Here is a 21,899-nt window from a genome sequence, read left to right as displayed (position 1 = left end):
AGATAAGATTTCCATCTAAATATTTATCTTTCTATATAATCCTTTGCTCATATATTAACTGATATAGAATAGTGTGCTGGACTAATATGTATGTTTTGGAAGGCCTCATCATTAATATTTAAATCATATCCGTCTCTTACTTTGGGTTCCCCAGCCACTGTAAGATTTAAATATTTATGTAGCTTTGATGAGCTGTGCCCAAAAGAAAATGTTTTAACAACCCAAAGGCTAAGTAATGCCAACCCGGTATATGATGAGGACTCCATATATTTAGTATAGTGTTGTTTCTCCCACAGTTAAGCAGTAAACAATAACTTCAAGATCCAGTGTACTTCAGAGACGTTATTGGCATTGGCATTTCAAGCCTGTGGTTATGCTCCACACGCCCAACTAATATTGGAGTTGTAAAGACAGGCCTTCTCCAATTTGAAGTGACTATTACACCGTGTTACAACATGCTTTCTAGGACATCTGCTGCTCTGTTTTTAACTCCTGTTGTGAGCCGAATGACACATTAGCTCAGTTTGTTGGGCATGAAACAATTTAGTCACTGGAACAGCCATATTTCCCTTTCACTGAAAGGCTGAATGGAAATGTGGCCAGGAGGGGTTGTTCGTAGTGGTGAGATCTCAACAGGGTGCTTTCCACGTAGGTTATCAGGTGATTGATGTGGTTCCATTAGAAAGAACCTAAGGACCTCTGAGTGGCATAGATGTGGCACGACATGACACCTGTGCCATAGCCTCCAACCTCAGGTAACACTGACTGACAAGTCGCAGCCTTCAAAGAACAAACGTCAGGCGAACAGCCGTCTGATAACAGACATTAAGCTGACCACTATTATAGGCTTTTGTCTTCAAATGACACAAACTGATGGAATGTAGAATGACCAAATATAAAGAGGAATTTAAATACTATAATAGCGGCCTTAAACTGACATTTATCCCACTCTATCAATGACACCATCGAATATTGAAGGCCAGGCCGTGGAAATTGACAAAACAAAAGCCATTCAATAAAGAATATAAGATAATGCCCTGCATTTTTATCTGCCACTGGCTTAGTCTCCCTTCCATTTCTCTATACTACAAGACATGTTGTCTTTGTAATTGTCCCAGCACATTTTAATGAGAATTTAAGTCGAGCTCTTGTTGCTTGTGATTCGTCCAAGAATTAATTCTAAAAGAAGCTTTTTGAGTTCAACCATCAAGCAGACAGATTCCGTGAACACCATAACCATTGCGAAATTCATAACAGAAATAAAATGTGGTTGTCCATCCATATAGATAGATTTGTTCACATATGTGTGCCATGAATAGCCTGAAGTGAGGTGTTCAGACTAAAAAGAGCAAAAGCCCAGAGAGTGACGTAGAAACATTGTGGGATATAGTTATTAAGTGACTTCTTGAGGGTCAATGCCCTGCCTATTGCGATGCACAGAAATAAAGCAATGAAGCTAGGTTTGCACATACAGACACACACACACAATGGAAAGGCTTGCATCATGCTGATGTCACAATAATAAATAGAGGAAGCTTTGTTGTGGTTGGTGATTAGTATGCTTAAAATCTTCAATCATCAATATCCAAAATCAGCATTGCTGTTCCTGCTGAGGAGACACCCGACAAAGCGCCATATGTGTGAAGGAAGAGGTGGGATGTGGAAAACCAACAAAACATTTTGACTTGATGCAAAACCTGGAAATCTCATCAAATACAGGATGAATTATCAGATAATTTCCACTGCATTTTAAGAAGCGAGAAGGGAAAAGCAAATCATTTAATGTTGAATTCCCCCCCCCCCCCCACACACACACACACACATACACATGCTGACAATTATTTATCGCAGCTCAAGAATGAATGAAAGATTAACCCAAAGAACTGACACAAAAGCTGTAAATGTATCTTTCATTCATGAAGCCTTTCATCTTCTTTTTGTCTTGACCTCTTGACCTTCATCTTTCTTGTTTTTATTAGTTTCCGAGTTAGTGGAAGAGATAAACCCTCCACTTGTTTTGTATGTAATGCAAGAACTCCACAGGGGGATTAAAATAATAATCACCCTTCCTGTTACTCTGGTCCAGAGAGGTTGCCCAGGAGGCTGCAAATTGCTGCAGTCACCATTAGGAACGCCTGAGCCTCCTGTACTCACAATGGATGAGACATTTTGAGCTGCGGGATCACAGCAGAGGAGGATGCGACAAGGCGGTGGCGAGTTACAATCAATACTTTCCGCCAATCACCTTTATGTATATGACCAGTAACATCAACCATTATGCGCTCAACCGCGGAGCTTGACATAATGGATTCTGGCGTGCGTGCGTGCGTGCGTGCGTGCGTGCGTGCGTGTGTGTGTGTGTGCGCGCAGTCTGGCTAATGTTATAGAAAGGTGCAAGCTGAATTATAAGTAATGTTGGCATGCATACAGTGAATTTGCATCCTAGCAAATTTGCGTGTGTTTGGTCATGTGATGCACTGAATCAGTGCTTTCATAGGAATTTGGAAGGCCAGGAAAAGAGGACTAATGCAGTTTGTGAAATGCTATGAATGATGTAATTGACAACAAAAGGACGAAAGATCTTGATTGGGGAATTGATTAAACCTTTTAGTTTTTCTTCACAAACGTTACTAAGCAGGTTTAGACACTTAATTTAGTCTCCATAGACCTAAAATTATGCTGATACCAGGTCTGCAGACACAAGGTAATAAAAAATAAAAGTATTTTCATAATAAAATGTTTTTGTCATAATACCGTCATCCGCTAGTAAACAACTCCGAAACATTTGTGAAATTTAACTTGTGATTTTCAATTGCTGCCAAATGAGATTTCTCCATCTTGGCTGTGGAGTCGCAGGAGTAACAGGTGCACACAGCGAAGATCAAAACAGTGATGGACGAACAAAAAGGCGAATTTTAGGATTAATGGTTGGTTATTAGTATGAAATTACTGTAGGTAATAGATTACTGAAAGTAATAATTCACTGGAAGTAATTCTATGAAAAATGGAAATTATTAATGGAAGTAAGCTGTCATTTACTCATTAAACTAAAGTAATTGATTAATTACTTAAAGTTAATACATTATCAAAAATAATGTATTAATGAAAAAATATAAATTTTAATAAATTCATTATTTATTCATTAATCATAAAAGGGGCAGCATCAGAGAATCTGGAAATGGATCATACAAAATGTCAGTCTCATTTGGAAAAAGGTTTATTTAAATTTGTTAATATGTCTGTGTAAAAATATAACAATCTTAAATAAAAGGGAAGTTGTGAGATCCGAGTGCCGACTGTTACAAACCAGCAAATGTCAGCAATAAATACACAATAATCACCAAGAATCGTTCAAGTCAGCTAACAGGCGTTTATTAACACAAATGTATTATCCCAGAGAAAGAGAACCTGAGTTGCGTTTTGAGGCGTGTAAACACGGGGAAGTCCACAAAACTTACTGTGGGTGATCTAGTGCTTTTTGCACCGTGGAAAATTTCCACATCTTTTTTCACTTGGCCAGCAATTATGAAGTTGCGTCTTTTTTAAAGAAGAACAGTATGATAGGGTGTTGGCGGGAGCAGTGGAGGTCAGGCCGTACAGATTTGAGCCATATCTTGATGATCAACAGAGCAACTACAGCACAGATTCAGATGCATCTGAAGACGAGACGCCAACAACGGTCGTCAAGGCGACGTGAATGTGTCTATATCTTTTACAGTGTGAGACGACAGAATACAGACTGTAGCTCTGATGTGATATGATAATATATCTTACTCACAACATCACTTCTGCATCCCCCTCCAGTCTCCGACCTCTGGGAGAGGGTTTGCTTTTCAATTAAAATTCTAAATGGGGTAAATGTGTCAACATTCCAGTGCGCACCCGATAAAGGCAATTATGCCGTTCTCTGTTAATTTATATGGTGAAAAGAAATTAATTAGCATGGAATATGGTGTCCTAAGATCTTCAAATTATATTGCACATTTTGAGCAGTCTCAACATGCTTTAAAATGATCTGTCAAATTCACACAATCACATACATATTCCAGTGCTGACGGCTGCAATGCAAGAGAACCATTGGAACCAAGCAACTTGCTGTTCAATGTCTTGCTCAATGACACTTTGACATATGGACAGGGTGAGATGGGGTATTGAACACACAAATGTTCAATTAGAAGCCAACCTGCAATAACAACTAAGCCACAGCCACCCTAATAAAATCTAATTGGAATAGAATCACTGACGTTTCTTCTCTATCACTTTATCCAACTTGGAGTCAATGGCTGTTGGAGCTTATCCCAGCTTACTAAAGATGAAGGCAGGGTGTCAAGGCACATGTACAGACAGAGACAATACCACACACAGAAACATATACGGGAATTTAAGAGTTCCAAATTAACCTCAAACACATTTTGACTGTGGCAAAATCCATGTGGAATGGCCTTGAGCCCAGACTTGTATGTTGATATTCTTGCTGTGAGGCAAGAATAAGTAACACTACACCACAGTGCAACCTTTTATTTATTTATTAATCTATAGATAGTTTATGTAGTTTATATAGTTTATTTGTTCAACATATAGTTGATTCTTGTCCTGTGACTTCAGTTTTTTTCTTTTATTATTAATGATGATGATGATGATGATGATGTATCATTATTATTATTATTATTATTATTATTATTATTATTATTATTATTATTATTATATCCAGAAACACATTTACAGTTCATGACCAATTAAGATTTCCAATTGACATGCCACACTGGTCTACAACATTGTCTACAACACAAATAATGATCCTATCTATTAAAAGGCTAACAAAGGTTAGATTTACAGCCGCTATCATGACAAATGAAAAATATCTTTAAATCCTTGTTGAGATCTGGAAGAGGATCAATGTAAGCAGGCCATTGGCTTTTATGACATGGCAGATTTTTCTTCCCTTTATACTTCATTCTCTCTCCCTGGTCTCTCTCTGCCTCACTCTCTCTCCGCCTTTCTCTTGGGGCATTTATGTGGATGAGAGAGGAATGAATCACAGTAGAAGTAGTGAAGAAATAACTTTTCATGTGAAAACACCTCAGCTTTTATGGCTTTACTAAATGATCCATAATGCGGGCAGGGAGCACTCAGTCCTACAGATTAAGGCGGGTCGGAGCTAGAAAGAGGCTCAATGCTGCAGCCGTTAGACCCCTTCACTGAAGCTCGCACCAGTACAGCACCAGCTGAGATAGGCACAAATCTCTTTTACGAGGCTGCCTCTTAAATAGCTGTCAGTCTAGTGTCTCACACGTGGCACACTCCTCCAGCTCCCCTCACAGTAATTGAACCATCTCTCCCAGAGTGCTGAAATGGTGTGGGAAGCCATTCCGACAGCCTGTGTTGATACCATTAAACCAAACTCATGCATAAATCTAACTACATCGCTACCGTCACCCACCCTCCTCCCAATCCTCCACGCCCCAGAAACAACCCTCCCCTTTACTCAATTTCACCAGATGTGGTCCCAGGGTTAGTTTTCATACGGATATTATTCATCATGTATTTCCAGAGATATTGTTCACTGCCTAAATGCCACTCTGAACATAGACTGTAACTTTTTTTTTTCTCTCTTTCGGGGGAACTAATAACTGTTGCTTTTTTTAAATTCTTCCCACCAACACCATGTCTGAGGAGCACAGTGTGTTCCAGTTGAAAACAGTTGAATAGAAAGAGAGAAATAATTGCTATTACTGCTAGCACAATAATTAATATAACTGTCACCTTATTTACTTTACTTAATTAGCCAGTAATCCTACATACCCCGTGGGATTTTAAGTACTTCAAAGAAGAAAACATTAGTATTATGGAAATATTAACAATTAAAAGAAATATGGCAAATAATGTGTAACAAATGGCTGCCATTCCACCTCAATTACTTTCACAGCCTGCTTGAGGATTAAATGGAAAAACAAGACTGCACCCTCTTCATTGTCCACTGCAGTGAGGTGTTAGAACTCTGTCTACTCCTCTAATTGCTGTTGCCTTCATGAATGGTCCATTGCACTTTCAAGCTTCCCAGAGTAACATTTGATCTTTAATGTAAATGTCTGCAGGATGCAAACTTCATAAAAGCACAGGCTCTAAAACCACAACATATACTTTGATACCCAGGTTGGCAGACAAGTGGCAAATAACAATGTTTGAATGTGCTTTTCTTGAAAATGATTGTGTAATTCGATGGACCTTTGCTCTCGTGACATGCTCGGTGTAACCTCGAGCTTTCAGCTCTTTTGCAATTGTAGAAGCATTCAGCAGTGATGGCTGGCTTATGAATACCAATGCCTGAATGAGATAATAAACCAAGCCTCTTTAAATGCTGAGTTACCGTTTAAGATGGAAAAAAAAAATAAAGTAATAGCACAGGGAATAATTAAATGTTTCATTCAATTTCATCTGTGTTGGTGTAATTGCACAAATATGTGAAAGACCACAATATAGAAAGTTTTGTAATACAACCCAACAAAGTCAAAGCAAACAAATGTGCCCACGAGGAGAGACCTGCATATTTTGGTAATTAAAATTGTTATTGCAACAGTGCATTCTGTCTCATCTGAGAGCAATTTGTGATTGAGGTTTTTATTGGTGGGAGAAAAACAACTCTTTAGATAATGAATATCTGGCGCTTCTCTCCATTAGACATACTTATTCTGATACTGCTATATGCATTACATATCCATCTGCAAAACTCAATTTCTATTGTATTCCCACTAGTCCATCAACAGTCGATTCTGCTTAAGAGAAGCCAACCACGCCAAGATGTACTGTAAGTAATGACTTCCAACACTGAAACTACTGATGCAAGCCAGTGCCTTAATAAGAACCCACGTGCCAGAGTCACGGCTTCACTTTTTAATATAAACACAATAAAGAAGCATTTGCATTTATATAGTTCTTCCAAACCATCTGACAGTCCTGCCCGCCGGTATCCAGAAACAGCTGAGAGTCAAACTGATTGTCACCTGGGGAGAATTAAGATAAGGGGGTAATCCCAAGGATGGAAATGGCTTTGTTGGACCTACAGCAGTTGGACCAACTTGGTCGGACGAATTAACAAACCCCTGCCTGTTCCCAGTAATAATAAAAAAAAGAAAGAAAGAAATAAACAAACCATCCTGGCCTCTGAGGACATTTATGTTTTCAATATGATAAGAAGACTATGTTATTCATCCCCCGACTGGAAACCAGCATATCTTGATCATCCGAGGAGCAGACTGGTGTGTACTTTTGGATATTCGCAACAGGTAAATTGCTTGATACCAGTCAGAATATGAATTGAAAGCTCACTCTATTCTCGTTAGTATGCTGTACTTTGAATTCACATGGGACTGAAATATATCCAAATTTACCTGTGGAGCATACAAAGTTGACAGCGGAACTAAAGAAAAAAAAATTAAATCCTGCGAATTGCCAGCTTGCTGAATCTGTTCATGTTTATTCTTCTTCACATGCGCTTCTTTTTTCTTTTCTTTTTTTGTTACAATAACGTGTATGTCGGTACAAAACTGCACAATTTGTTGCTATGGCCTTCCAGACATGGTGGGATGAAGTTCCCTCACATGTGTGATAACTATATGCAAACTGCTCCTATTGGCATACAGTGAGAACAAAGGAGTGTTACAGATGACACCAGCAGAATAGTGATCTGAGCATCTGATTTAATGGCTGGGTGACTTTAATGATAATCCACTTTCCCCACCACCCCCACTCAGGGGCTCCATTGGTTGACAGGAAACAAACAGTGCTCTGACACTTCTCACTAATTAGCATCATTAGCATACGGTCATTATGTAGCTGGACAGTAGCATGACAGGGCTCTGAGAAAGGCTACAGTGGTGACCTTTAGTGGACAACACCAGCTGTCAGTAATTACCCATAGCACCGGCCAGAGAGATGGGGACAAAGACTGACTCCTCGTCCTTGAGGGCCTTTGGTGCCTAAGAATGTCTCCTATTTCATCTTCTCCTTCCTGTAAGAGAATGTATTTTTAGCTCCCCCAAAAAATGCAAGAAGTATGTAGTTTTGTTTTTTCCTTTTTTTCTTTCTTTACCCAAAAATTAATCATCTTAAAGTTCCAAGGCCTTAGGCTCGGCTTTACCTAAAATGTGTGACTAAAGGGAGAGAGACGCTCTTGCGTACTTGATGCCAAGGGCTGGTGTGTGCACACTGTTGACAAATACTGAGTCGGAAATAATGACTTCAACACAACCCCCCCCCCACACACACACACACACACACACACACACACACACACACACACACACACACACACACACACACACACACACACACGTCTCAGTATGAAGATTTAATATGGAAATCACTCTATTCTTTCTATTATCTGCCTAAGTGCCGGTAATCGCATGTAATTGTTTCTTTGGTTTCTAATGGTCCTTGAAGATAGGATGTTGTCTGTTTGACTCAATGTTTCCTTTCATCTGTAAGCACAACCTCTGTCCACATGAGAGGCAAAACAAGTTGGAATTTTCTGCAGTGGGAATGTAATATCAAAAAAAAAAAAATTCTGAAGTGAATTTCAACAGAGGTGAAAAAACTACCTATTGCTTTCGTACCTGATTGTATTCACACCTGATTGCATTCGCCTCTTTCTTCTAAATCCGATCTCTCTCCGATCAAGGCACAGACACATTACTGATAATATATTTGGAAGTTTCCACTCGTCGTATGACTTAGCCCTTTGCTTGCATCTGCCTAACTGTGAATGCTCTACTTCAACTCAACATGAATGTGAAACTTTTCAACAGTTGTGAGTGGTGACAGACAAGTACATTCTTTTTTTTTTTGTCCAAAAACATCCACGATCTGAAGGTTTATTACTCACATTTGCCCGGTCAAACACAGAACCAGCACTAGTTTCATGCAGACAAAGAAAATGCCTATATCCTTGAGTCTGATTCAAGCTCGCGCTGTAGAACACTTGTCTGATGTATCCTTGGTGGCCGACTGACTCTGATGTTTTGTTACTGTCTGTTTTTAGTTGTTGGGTTTTTTGGTTTTTTTTTTTTGACTTTTTGATTTCTCATTTTTACAGGAACGTCCGTTATGAAGGTTACCGCTTCAGATGCTGATGACCCTACGTACGGCAGCAGTGCCAGAGTGGTGTATAGTGTTCTGGATGGAGAAAAGTTTTTCTCTGTGGATAGACACACAGGTAAACTTTTGTGATCCTTCTTTCAGTGTTACCCTAAATAATCCTAAAACTAAATAATTAGTTGCATGTTAATGAAATGTTTGTTGCAATAACATTGCGTAATTTTGTTTGCTCTTCCCATTTCATTAATGGATTGGATTATGTTCATGGCTTTCAGAGCTAAAAAAACCCCAAAAAAAACAGTTTCTGCCTCACAAAATCATTATAATACAGTTCTCGTTCATGCTATAACCACATTCAGATCCAACATGCAAAATGTCCTCCGAGCTATACATTTGGAAATGTACTATTTCCCAACTGCTCTGGAGGATAGAGGACCAGCAAGGTTTGACCCACAGGCTTTCTGGAGTAGCTTAGCATTCGTGTTGCCTCCAAATGCTCCCCGAGGGAAAAGCTCTAAAGTTTTAATGATTCCTTTTTTGGTCTCCACCACTTTGATTTGGTCAGCCGTAGTGCCTGGATGATAAATGGCTCTGCCTTGGTGGGACTAGCCAGGAGACTGTAGATGGTTCATTCCAGCTTCTACCTCACGCTCCCTCTTGTGGGCCGACAGGCCTGCCTAATAGGTGTGAGTCAAGAAGGTCAAAATAAAGAGGAGACGGACCAGCTGTGAAATCTGCCTCATTAATATCACTCTCACTCACCTTGACAACAAACTCAATAGCAGTAGTGATTGCGCTCTATGTCACTTTTGCCATGATGGAATTGTCCGGGGGCGTTTCTGCATTTCTGAGTCAAAGTAACAATTTTTACAAGGAATGAATCATGTGTAACAAAACAACACACACCATCACAATAATATAGCTTATTGAATTAAGGAGCTTTTTTCCTCTTATATCTCGGATTAACTTATTATCGTGTTGCCACCTCAACAGTACAGCAATACAAAATAGAGAATTTAAATAAATAAATAAATATTAGTTGAAAATATGGGAAACAAAATAATTTTGTACAATAGATGGATGAAATTAATAACTTCTTTGCATCCTCATCATTCACATATTTAAACATGCAAGCACACATTCAATTTAATAAATGTGTGATGTAAAAAAAAAAGTTAGTTGTTATTCTCCTCCTTATCTACCTGTTTACTTATTCACGCTTTACATATTTCATCATGCGCTTACTTGCTTGTATACATACTTAATTACCTACTTTCCTATTCTGTCACATATTCAGTTATCTGGTTACTTGGTTATTTGTGTACATACATAGTATGGTCATTGGCATATTAATTCTTTGTTCCTTCTGCCTCAACAATAACAAATGATATATGTCCTCAACTGAATTGAGTGAATTTGAAGGACACTGTAGAAAAGAAAAAATATTTGACAGGGTCACTGTATAATGGCAGGTGATGGCAGGCTCGAAGTGAAGATGATTTCTTGGTTATGTTCATGCCACAGCTGTATATTTTTCCACTGCAAAGTCAAGATGTAGTAGCTTTTATTGTGACATGTGAATCATCCCTCTCTCACAAAGGTGGCAAACACATTTCTCACCTAAGCACAAGCACAGATACTCAAGCAAACTCAAATGTGAGTTGAACATTGCCCAAGTAAAAGCATAAAAGCATGAACTGAACATACAAGCTGTGTATAGTAGCCATTTGAATGACAATTTTAACAGCTGTTTCTGTTCCTCCAACTTAGAACTTCCCATAAAAAAATCCCATGAATATAAAATGTCCTCCTGCTCTCAACTTACTCCGTCATTTGGGCTATGTGGTTCTTTTTTTTCTTTTCTTTTTTTTTTAACAATCTGAATCCACTTTTTTTGGGGGGGGATTTCTTATGACTCTCACCCACAGAATTCACTGATGGATTCACAACAGGATCGTGTGTTCCGTGCCACCTCTATCCATTTTGGTTGAATTCAATCTTGATGATGAAAATCCAGGCAATGCCATTCAAAAGGTTCTAATTCCTTTTAAATGGCATTGAAATGAAAATGAAAGTGAAAAAGTCATCAGAGAAAAAAGCTCTTGAGTAAAGTGTCACATTTGAAAACTCCTCTTCAGTATGGGAACAATGTTTCTATACTTTGTTTCTCCTCTCCAGTGAGCACACACTCACCAGAGGAACTCACAAAATGCAAGCAATACCTACCAAAACAACCTATTTTTGGTTTTTATAGCAGGTTGTGTGAGTTTAAAAGTACACAGTAGTGAATTAGACGTCAATTACCTCCCAGTACGGAAACAGAATGACAATTGATGGATGAAAGATAAGGAAATTATTGGGATGTCATCACTTATTTTGTATGAATGTTATGACTTACCACACTGGATCTCCATTTCACAGTTGGTATACATGGTCCTATTACCCAGTTAAATTGGTTAATGTTGAGGCTACGTGATATGAATGTGGATATCCAGTGCATACATTTCAGTGGCACTGACAATGGATCGCGTGGTCTCATCTACACACACCATGATGTTGAAGCAATGTTACTCAATGCTTGTAGACTGCGTCTTATTTCTGATGCTTTCTGCTTGTGTCTTTCGTGAATGGAACAGGAGCATGTCACTTGTCTCCTTTCTTACCGCTACTGCTGCGTGTGCTGTATGTTGGCTTCTTATAAAACATGGCTCTGGGCTAAGTGTGACAGCAATCGGTGAGTTGTATGCCAACACAATGTAAACCTTTGTGAGTGGGACAACGTGTCACAAATGAGATGTTCATCAATAGATCCTGATGTGAAGAACCCCATGGGGTGACGTGGAAGGAAAGCACCACTGCAGAGTGAAGCAGCCAGATGCTGATCCTGCTGCTGGGCCACAGAGGAGAGGGTCTTTGTTTCATACCAAAATGGACCATGTACTGGTTTCTGATAGTGTGTGAGAGACAGATGGAGAATTAAACGAGCGCCCACAGACTGGAGTCATGTTAAAAAAAAAATAAAAAAAAGTGTTTTACAAGTTCTGGTTATCTAATGTTAAGATAATTTCAGAAAACAGATACATGTTCATTACATTTTTCTTGTTTAGATCATTATCAGCTAATTCCTTAAATTGGAATTAACCATTCATTGGACTGTTGTCCTTAATTGGCCACTTGAATATAACCAAATATGTGCAGTCATACAAATTTAACTCATGCAATGTTTTTCCTTGATTCTATCTCTACATCATAGTATTTCCTCTGTGGCCTGTGCTGGCTTTTTGGAAATCCACCTCTCAAGCATGAGTGCAATTTCACAACCATTGAATAGTTGTAATGCTGTTCTGGGGGGCTGCGGTACGCCTTCATTCCGCGTCTATATATTATTCATTTTAATACGGCTGAGCCATAAAATGGTGTATGTGCAGAGGCGCAAATATGTCACGATCTCTCCCATCCAGCTCGTTGGAGGGGGCGAAATGGAATACGTTGCACTTGTGCCTCCATAATACAGTGCTTAGCAGAAGTTGATTTTCAGACTGAGGAAGGAAACATAGTTGGTTATCGTCTTCATTGTTGAACACTAATGTATCCTCTCCAGTGGCCTCACTTACTAACTACTCTTTCTCTCTCTCTCTCTCTCTCTCTCTCTCTCTCCCTCTCTCTTTGGTTGCCTCCTTTAAAACTCACCTCCTTTCCTCAATCATCAGGAATCATCATGACAGCAGTGGCAGATTTGGACCGTGAGACACAGGATCGCTACGAGTTGGTTGTCAAGGCAACAGACATGGCAGGACAAATGGGTGGACTTTCCGGCTCCACCACAGTGACCATCGTGATCACAGACGTTAATGACAACCCACCGCGCTTCCCACAGAGTGAGTGCCTTCCGGCAAATGGGAGATTTTCATGTGGGTGAAGAAACTGAAAGCTCAGACAAAAAAAAAAGAAAAAAGACCCAAATTTGATCAAAGACGATGTATTTTCCAACACGCAGTCCACTCACACCAATAAGCAGTGGCATCAATGGCCTGCGTGCGGTCCAAGAAAATTGACTAAATTAAATTTATGGGCCAATCAAAACCACAGCCCATCACAGAGTACTCTATCAAACGTGGAGAATTGATGCGTTCCATTGCACATTTGATTATTGTTTTCAAGCAAAGCTCAAAAGAGGCCTGAATCAATACTGTCTTTGTACATTGTGATGCTATAGATTTACAGTGTTGAGTTGCTTTCAGATGTCTGCTTGCAACAGGTACATTTAAAACATGCACATGTAAATGAGGTTTCACTCTCAGCTGTGAACACACTGAATCTATTTGATTGAGAAAAGAAATAAAAAGGAAAATTAATCATTCAAGCAGTCAAAAAAATTGTATTTTCACATTTTGAACTTTTAGATTTTTTACACCACAACTACACAGTTTTCCACCCATTTTAAAAGTTTGATTCATCTAATATGTGATGTATTATCATGTTAAGTAGTACTCAAAACTGAATAATTTGATTTGTGAACACACTTGCGCTCCCTGTGTTGCCTTCATTTCATCTCCTCCTTCTGTCCTTGTTTGTCATTTTAGAGTTGAACAAACACTGCATTACGCATTTTCTGTTCTTAAAGCCAGGGCTACAATGTCTGGCAGCCTTGGTGCTTGTACACATACACCTGTTTTTCCATTTTATTTATATGATTTCTTTAATGTCAGTGCAAATCCCTAAATCATGTTTACAAAGTCATGGAATAAGCCAGGTAGAGTTATTCTACTGTATCATGTGGATAATGATTATAGATTTTCAAAGCAGTTTATGAACCATTTGTTAAGCACGGTGGCATATAATGCATGCATGCCAAGATTTTCATATATATGTTTAATTTTCTTCTGGGGAAATGTTGAGTTAAATATTTTTTTGTGGTGTATGTGTGTGTTTTTTCTACTTCTCTGGCAGGTCTGATCTACTTCTCTGGCAGGTCTGATAAATTTTTCTTTACTGTTCATTGGAATCTAAACTTAGTCTCTGCATCATTACATACAACGTTTAAAGTGTTTCTGAGAACAAATGTGTCACCAAAGAAATTACAACATAATGCATTTAAGCATAAGCCGTTGCTAAAATGACCTGCAAAACCGCAATCTGAATATCAGAATGGAAAAAAAAAAGTAACAAAGTCACTTTGAATGTGCTGGAGTCGGCTGTTGGAGCTCGTCAGACATCTTGGAGTAGTTCAGAAAGGACTCATCGAGTAAGATTTCAATTGATTTATATCATAATAGCCATAAAACGAGCAAATATCTAGTGAACAGAAGTTTTTGGTTGAGTTTCCAACAAAGGTCAGACAAAAGTCAGGGAAAAACTAGAAACTAGTTCAAATTAAAAAAACAAACAAAAAAAACAAACCCTTTAAAGACTACAAGTGAATGCATGCCATGTTGTCGTCTGTTGCCGACTTTGGTGAAGTAGAGTCTGAACATGCTTTAAACCAGATTAAATCATGGATCTACCCTGTAGTAATTTGTTGCTGCATGTTGGTTGTGGTGTGATTGTAAAGGATTTTGTGTTGGCACACTGGAACAAGTTTTGAATGCAACAACTTACTTGAAAATAATGATGCATCGGTTTTATATAGCTCTTTTCACTCAAAGGCACTTTAAATTGCATTATTCATTCAGTCCATGCACTCAATGGTGGTAAACTACGTATGTAGTCACATCTGCCCTGAGGCAGACTGACGGAAGCGAGGCTGCCAATCTGCGCCATCGTCATACTATTATGCCAGTATGGAAAACACATCTCCAAAAGAAAACCTTGTTTAATCTTTACCAGGGAGAAAAGAGGTCACTTTAACAGACAAAATACACTAATTTGGTACTTGTGGGTTGTGCCAATTGTTATAGCCAGTAGGTGTATAATCTAAAGTTTCTGATTGACAACTGCTCAACTGGGAATGAAAAACAGCACCAATATTTTTGTCTGAAGGTGGTTATAAACTCTGAACGGTGGGGCCTCACATGTGGATGACATTGTCTTGTCAAACGTAGTGTCATACCCCAGCATTGTTTACAATATACTTAGAAGACTGCCAAAGTTGTACGTTTAGATTTTCCTTTATAGAATCCTGGAGTCCTGGACACTTGAACAGTAGCTTTGCTTTGATATGTGTTCATTACTACTCACTTCCCAACTTGAGTTTTCCATTACACGAGTGTTTACTCACTATACGCTTTATCTTTATTATCTCCTTCTGCCCCTTTCCACTTTTCTCTCTTTACCTCCAATCCATCTCTTGTACCAATACCCTGACTTCCCACTCTCCTTTTCCACCTACGGACATCCATCTGTCTTTCCCCACACATGGCGTTTTCTTGTTTTTTTAACTATGATACCTTTGTCTTGTTTTTTTTTGTTTTGTTTGTTTGTTTAGACCCATATCTCTATCATGGTTTAACTGCCTCTATTTTCTTCTTGTGGCCACCATCTCCTCCTTTTTGTCAGAGATGTACCAGTTTTCAGTGTCGGAGGGGGCTGCTGTGGGGACACCAGTAGGACGTGTCATTGCCACTGATGCAGACATGGGAGACAACACCGACATGAACTATCTGATCAAAGAGGGAGGGGATCTCTTCAAGGTCACTACGGATGTGGAGTCACAGGAAGCTGTTGTGTCCATCAAGAAGGTATAGATAAGTTAAATCACTGTTAATTATTAATTAATAAGATCTTCCAAAAAAGTTATGGAGTATAATACACAATGTCTTCAGCATTGCCATATTAACCCAAGGTTTGATGATTCAGTTTCATACAGAGAAGTCACCAACGTGGTAAATAACCTAGCCGACATCTCTTTTGTACTTGAATACAAATACATATTTTTATCCAGCCTTGTAGAATTACGGACAAATGCCAACAATTGCCATATTTCTTGAAGGCAATTATTCTCTTTGTATTGCCCTTCCCTCAACATTCTTAAGTGTTCGAAGCATCATTATAAGAGACAACAGGCTCCGTCACCTCTGGCAATTTTACTAAAAGTGACAGTGACTCTTCAGGCTTGCAATCAACTGAGATTCCTTTGGTTAAGCCTTCAACTCATTGTCTGGGGATCATTTAGCAAAACATATTTGTTACTGCAATCTGGCAGCATCTAACTATTCGTTCCTTTGTGAGCTATTTTTGATCAATAGACAAAGAAAGATCAACAGTCTTCATCATTGCTTGTCTCAGTGGGGTTTTAGAAGTGCTATCAGTTCTTTTTATTCTTGAGATGTTAAAAGTTATTTCAACTTTTAGCTTTGCAAAAACTGAAAAGCACGTGTTGCAGTCATGACATATGTTTCAGGCAGACATTTCAACTGTTTTTCACATAAATAACACAATGCTGTCATTAACTATTGTCCATGTTTTAATATTAGTCAGTCTTGCTTTAAATAATGATAACCTGACAGTTGTGCTAATGGTAAAACACTGTTTTCTTTTCTGGCTCTGTTGTTCCACTGATGTTTACAGTCTGTGCACACATCACAACAGTTGATGCTAATGCATGAGTATTGTGATTTAATTTTTGCCCATCCATGTCAGTGTCGAGCACTGTGTCACTTTAAGTGATGGATGACTTTCTGTCGAGTGAAACAGTTCAATTAGACTCTTGTTTGGATGTTTTTCAGCCTTTGGACTTTGAGAGCAGGAGGACACACAATGTTGTTGTGGAGGCGGCGAACAAGCATCTTGACCCTCGCTTCGCGGATCTCGGCTCTTTCCGAGACCAGACGATTGTCCGTGTGAGCGTGTCGGATGTGGATGAGCCACCTATCTTTAAACCAGCAGAAGGCGCTGTGATGGAGGTCCAGGAGGACGCCAAAGTCGGGGCACTGGTTGGTGTCGTCACTGCGACAGATCCAGATGGGATAAACAAACCTGTAAGGTATGATAACCGATGGAAGGTTAATTTATTCAAAAAGAAAAAAAACTTCTGCACTTATGACACATACCATATAATCATCTTAGATAAAGACCTCACAATGTATTACAAATCAATCATCATCACAAGATCAACATTCGCAAAATGGGTATAGCAAAAGACTCACCGAACTGGAGTGAATTATGTTTTCATCCACACATTACACATCATTATTTTAGCATTAAACCGTACCTGGTCATGACTGGTCCATTTTCAGAAGGACAAAAATCAAGGAAAAATAACTAAAAACAATGAAATCAACAAATTGCTCTGCTTCAGAAACATTTTAGATTTGAACAGCAACCATGTGATCAAAAAGAACAAAAGTTATACATATGTCAAGCAGTATAATCGATATAATTGGGTCCAAGAAGAGAAAGAGCACTGTTATTTTGAAACTAAAAACCACAAAGCATACAAACATTACAATCATAATCTCAGGTGTTTGTGTGTTAGTAGAAACTTATGTCGCAATGAAATTGCTCAACATGATTGCATGTTTAACTAATATCGTGCGGCCCGAATAAATACTGTTGCTCTCTTTTACTGACAAAGTAATAATGATGCAGTGGTTAGCCCTCGAACATTTCCATGTTGTCCCTGTGCCGGGAGTTAGGGTTGGGGAAGGTGACTCTAAATTGCCTCTTGGAGGATATTATATTCGCAATACTACGATCACGGTTTACACTTATGCTTAGATACTGAAAATCTGACACTTCGTTCTAACACTACAATCTGACCGTTCATTTCAGGATAAGGTTGTTTTGATATCTGCCTGACGCATGCTGGCAGAGCAAAAGAGGTATAACTCAGCTACTCCGGATAACAACGCACACACATACAGCTGTCATGACACACATTGGTTAAGGACATTTACCATGACAAAATTGACCAATTGCACTAAAGCCCAACCTATTGTTGGGGTGTGGCCCCCACCCAGAAGAAAAATGTCGAACTACAGAAGTTCAACACTCTGCTCGTACTTGTGCGTAAGACGTTTAGGGTCCAACGCTGCACATTGAATTTGATTATCTTTACTATCTTTGCTAAATAAATGGTAAAGTGTATCTTGCTCTCTGAGAACCATTTTTTATACAATGAAGTATAGGATCAAAGGACTGGGAGGAACTAGTGGGCTTAAGGCTGGGGTTCCAAAATACTTCATGTGTGTGCGTGGATCTCACTATTTGCTCTCGGATGGACTAATCCAGAGTCCACACTGCCTTCCCCAGTAGATAGGTGGGGTCGGCTTTCACACCCCGCAACACTGGGTGGTTATACAAGTGGTATCAAAGATGGATAAGGCCTGATAAAAAACCTTTTATCTGTTTTTTTAAAAAGCAACACATAAAAATAGATGGCAACAAAGAGATAAAACTGAAACAGTATACAGCTACTGCAGGAGCACAACTGCTTAATGTATAGTAAATAGTTTTGAAAAATATATCAGCAAAAGCACTGGCGACAATATATTGGCTTTTATGTTTTCTGTATCTTCCCCATTATTCTACCCCAGCTGACACATTTTATTGGAACAAAATTTCTACTTTGAAAAATGTCATTTCTAAGAACTAAAACACAGTCCAGATAGACTTAAGAGTGTCTTTTCTTCTTCTGGCTATTTTTCTTAAAGATGAAGTTGAAGCCAATGGGACGATGCAACCTACAGTATGTGTGAGATGTAGGTGTACTGAACAGCTCAATTTTTTATTTTTTATTTTTTTCTGAGATCACTGTGTGTGATAAAACAGTATCATCTGGTAATCTTGTGTATCAAGGTCTTTGGTTTATATGTCCTCCGAAGAGCAATTGCAGTGTGAGGGGGGAATGTAGATAAGGGCCACGACAGTCTCGGTGACAGAGTATACACCGACACACGCAGGGCCTGTGCAAATTACCTCGATTAAAAATGCATGAGACTCAGCGTTCCAGGTGTAATAAAGTACAACACAATGGCAGCGCTGTCGTTCACCAGTGGCTTGGCAGCCTGCAGCTGCAACTATGTGTGGATGCAGCTGCAACTATGTGTGGAATGCGTGTGTGAGCATATACAACTATGCCTTTGTGTTTATGTGTGGGAGTGTGCTGTGATTAAGGTGGTGGTTTTGGGGGGGGTGCTTGGCCAGGAGCCACCTACTGGGTAAAGTTAGCTAGCTCATGGCATTTTTTTTTTCTTAGACCTGTGTTTAATCATTAATCCTGTGTGTTCATGTTTATGTGAATAAATGCATGTACGCTGGATCAACAACACCCCCCATTTGTAGGGGAGGTGTTGATTACGCATCAATTAAAACAAGCAGAACATTGCATAGGTGAACAGTCCTTTCGTACGTTACATGTATACTTTTGAATCACTTGAGTGGTTTTTCTTTTATGGTATCTCTACATCAGTAAGTTTTTGCATATATTCATTATGTACCAAAGCATGCAGTGCTTTCTGCTGAGAGAAGAATAATCATTTCACCAATGAAGATGTTAACAGATAAAGGCCATTGTTTATGTGAGTGGCAGATGTACAAGTAATAAAGGCATCACTGCCTCAATAGGAAGTTAAGGATACATTTATAAGGATCATATTATACACTGATGCTCCTGCTACATGATGGCTGTCGCTCTCTTTAGAGTGGTTTTCTGCAAAAGTTCATTGGAACAGGCAAGATTTTGTTCCAAGCGCTGGTTTTCTTCGAGGCATACAACACAAGGTCTGATGAGCAGTCGAAGAAATGTTTGTCCTCCCAGCTGTGGCATGACAAAAATATGAATAGAAAATGCTATTGTTCACCTTCTCCAAAAATGAATGCAAAATCAAAAGCCTATTTAATCTTTTCCCTGCTCGACATGCTACTTTTTATATTTACAAAATCTAACTGTCATATTCATGCGATCTTGGGATCGGTGGCTGTCATGTTTGCCAAAGAGGCGTGAAGAGCTGGCAATGCAGATATTTCTGTAGTTTAGTTTATGTAGGTATGGGTACTCCAGCTGTGTGTGTGTGTGTGTGTGTGTGTGTGTGTGTGTGTGTGTGTGTGTGTGTGTGTGTGTGTGTGTGTGTGTGTGTGTGTGTGTGTGTGTGTGTGTGTGTGTGTGTGTGTGTGTGTGTGTGTGTGTGCGTGCAAGGTGGGATAGAGAGCAAATAAGAACAAAGAAACCTTTCAGTGGATTTTGTTGACTCGCCAATCTTTTAAGAGCACCAAGTAACCCACAGAAGGAAAGATGCATTTGTGTTTTTTTTCTGAGTGCACAATGAAATTTTAATGTTTATGCTCTGAATCAACAAAAAAAAAAATGGTTACTATATATCCACATCCACATGCAATTGAGGGACACATCACTATCTCAGGACCTGTGCTATGCCTCCTGTAAATGCTTTCAAAATGTTCCTTTTCAATAATGTTTCTGTATATACTGGAATACTGCAATGGCAAAACATAAGAACTTTTAAAGTCTGTAGTAAAGACTTTAACATGCAATATAGACATCCAGTTATTATACTAACTGAAAGTTATGATAAAACTTTATTGATATTTAGTGAATGACAAACTATATGAAACATGGTGTGCATGTTAAAGCTGATCTAACAAGTGAGGCCTAAGTTTGGTAGACAGGAAGTAATACATGCAGTCAAAAAAGTATATTTGCGTTTATGAATATGGAATATTAGATTTATTTACCTAATGTAAGGAATTGGGCTAATAGATTTGTTTACAGTACAATGTGATTTACAACAATTGTTACTGCTCATATCATAGTGAAAAGGTAGTGTCTTCAAATACTGGCCTTTCTTTGTAAATTTAGCTTGTGCTCTCTATGCGTACATGGGTTTCCTCCCACAGTTCAAAAACATGCATGTGAGGTTAATCCGTGACCTTAAATTACCCAAAGGTGTGGATGTGAGTGAAGTTGTTTGTCTCTTGTTTGCCCTGTGATGTACCGGCTGACCCTCGCCCATAGGAATTTCCTCAGCTGGCTCCCCACAACTTAACTTTGTGGACTTTATTACACAATATATTATGTTGTACCCCATATGCGGTCTTCTATTGCTCTTCTTCTTCCCACAGCTCTGACTTTGTGACAAGCCATCTATCATATTTTCGTTATTTAATTGTGCCAAAATCGCTTTTTCTGAGCTGAAACACTCAGATATGTTGAAAATCAATTCCTCCATTAACACATCCAATTCCATAGTATCACATTTAATTTTTGCACTTCAGCACACTTTTCGAGGATTTTGGTAAACTCTTTGTGTCGTTCTCTCTTTTGTTATCTACATGATCTGTTCCCTTTTCTGCTCTTGCAGATTTTCTATTGATCGGACCACGGACCAGGAGATGATCTTTCATATTGATCCTGACTCGGGTGCCATCACATTGGGAAAGATTTTGGACCGAGAGACAGCAGGCTGGCACAACATCACTGTGAAGGCTGTAGAAGCAGGTACTTTGCTTGATATTTCAAACTTGGTCTCACACAGCTAAGGTTTGAATGTCTTCACTCTGTTCGGAAGAGTGCAAGATTATTTATAATCTATTGACATTTTCAGCTTGGCAAAACTTCAGAAGATTGCTGAGAATGCTGTGTAAATTTAGTGCCTGAAAATTTGTATAATTATCCCCACTAGCTGCAACCTCAATAAAAATAGTTTGTTTTGACATTTGGTTTTGACTTATGAATTGTAGCATGTCAAAACAAAGCGTTGAAGAAAGAAGCCTTTGTGGCAAGACCAGTGGAGAAACAAATGAAAATGAATAATTAATTACACTATTTTTTACAATGTTTCACAAATACAGTTAATATCACAGCTCTTCATTCTTAACCTGCGTCATATTTCTAAAGAAAGCACAAACAAAAC

At 38.9% G+C, this 21,899-nt stretch overlaps 1 protein-coding gene across 1 annotated transcript in view; it reads left to right on the top strand.

Annotated features, from left to right (window-relative positions):
• Window positions 1-21,899, top strand: part of cdh22 (cadherin 22) — a gene marked incomplete at both ends in the record, with an annotated part of 79,054 nt that overhangs the window by 17,526 nt on the left and 39,629 nt on the right. The window contains 5 exons of the mRNA XM_080494929.1: window positions 9,092-9,211; window positions 12,804-12,971; window positions 15,589-15,770; window positions 16,758-17,014; window positions 21,348-21,484. Of these exons, the coding sequence (XP_080351055.1) occupies window positions 9,092-9,211; window positions 12,804-12,971; window positions 15,589-15,770; window positions 16,758-17,014; window positions 21,348-21,484 (864 nt within the window). The remainder of the gene's footprint in view (window positions 1-9,091; window positions 9,212-12,803; window positions 12,972-15,588; window positions 15,771-16,757; window positions 17,015-21,347; window positions 21,485-21,899) is intronic.

Source organism: Blennius ocellaris, assembly GCF_963422515.1.
Source record: "Blennius ocellaris genome assembly, chromosome: 4".
In the NCBI taxonomy this organism is placed as follows: domain Eukaryota; kingdom Metazoa; phylum Chordata; class Actinopteri; order Blenniiformes; family Blenniidae; genus Blennius; species Blennius ocellaris.
This window is presented reverse-complemented; position numbering and strand designations above follow the sequence as displayed.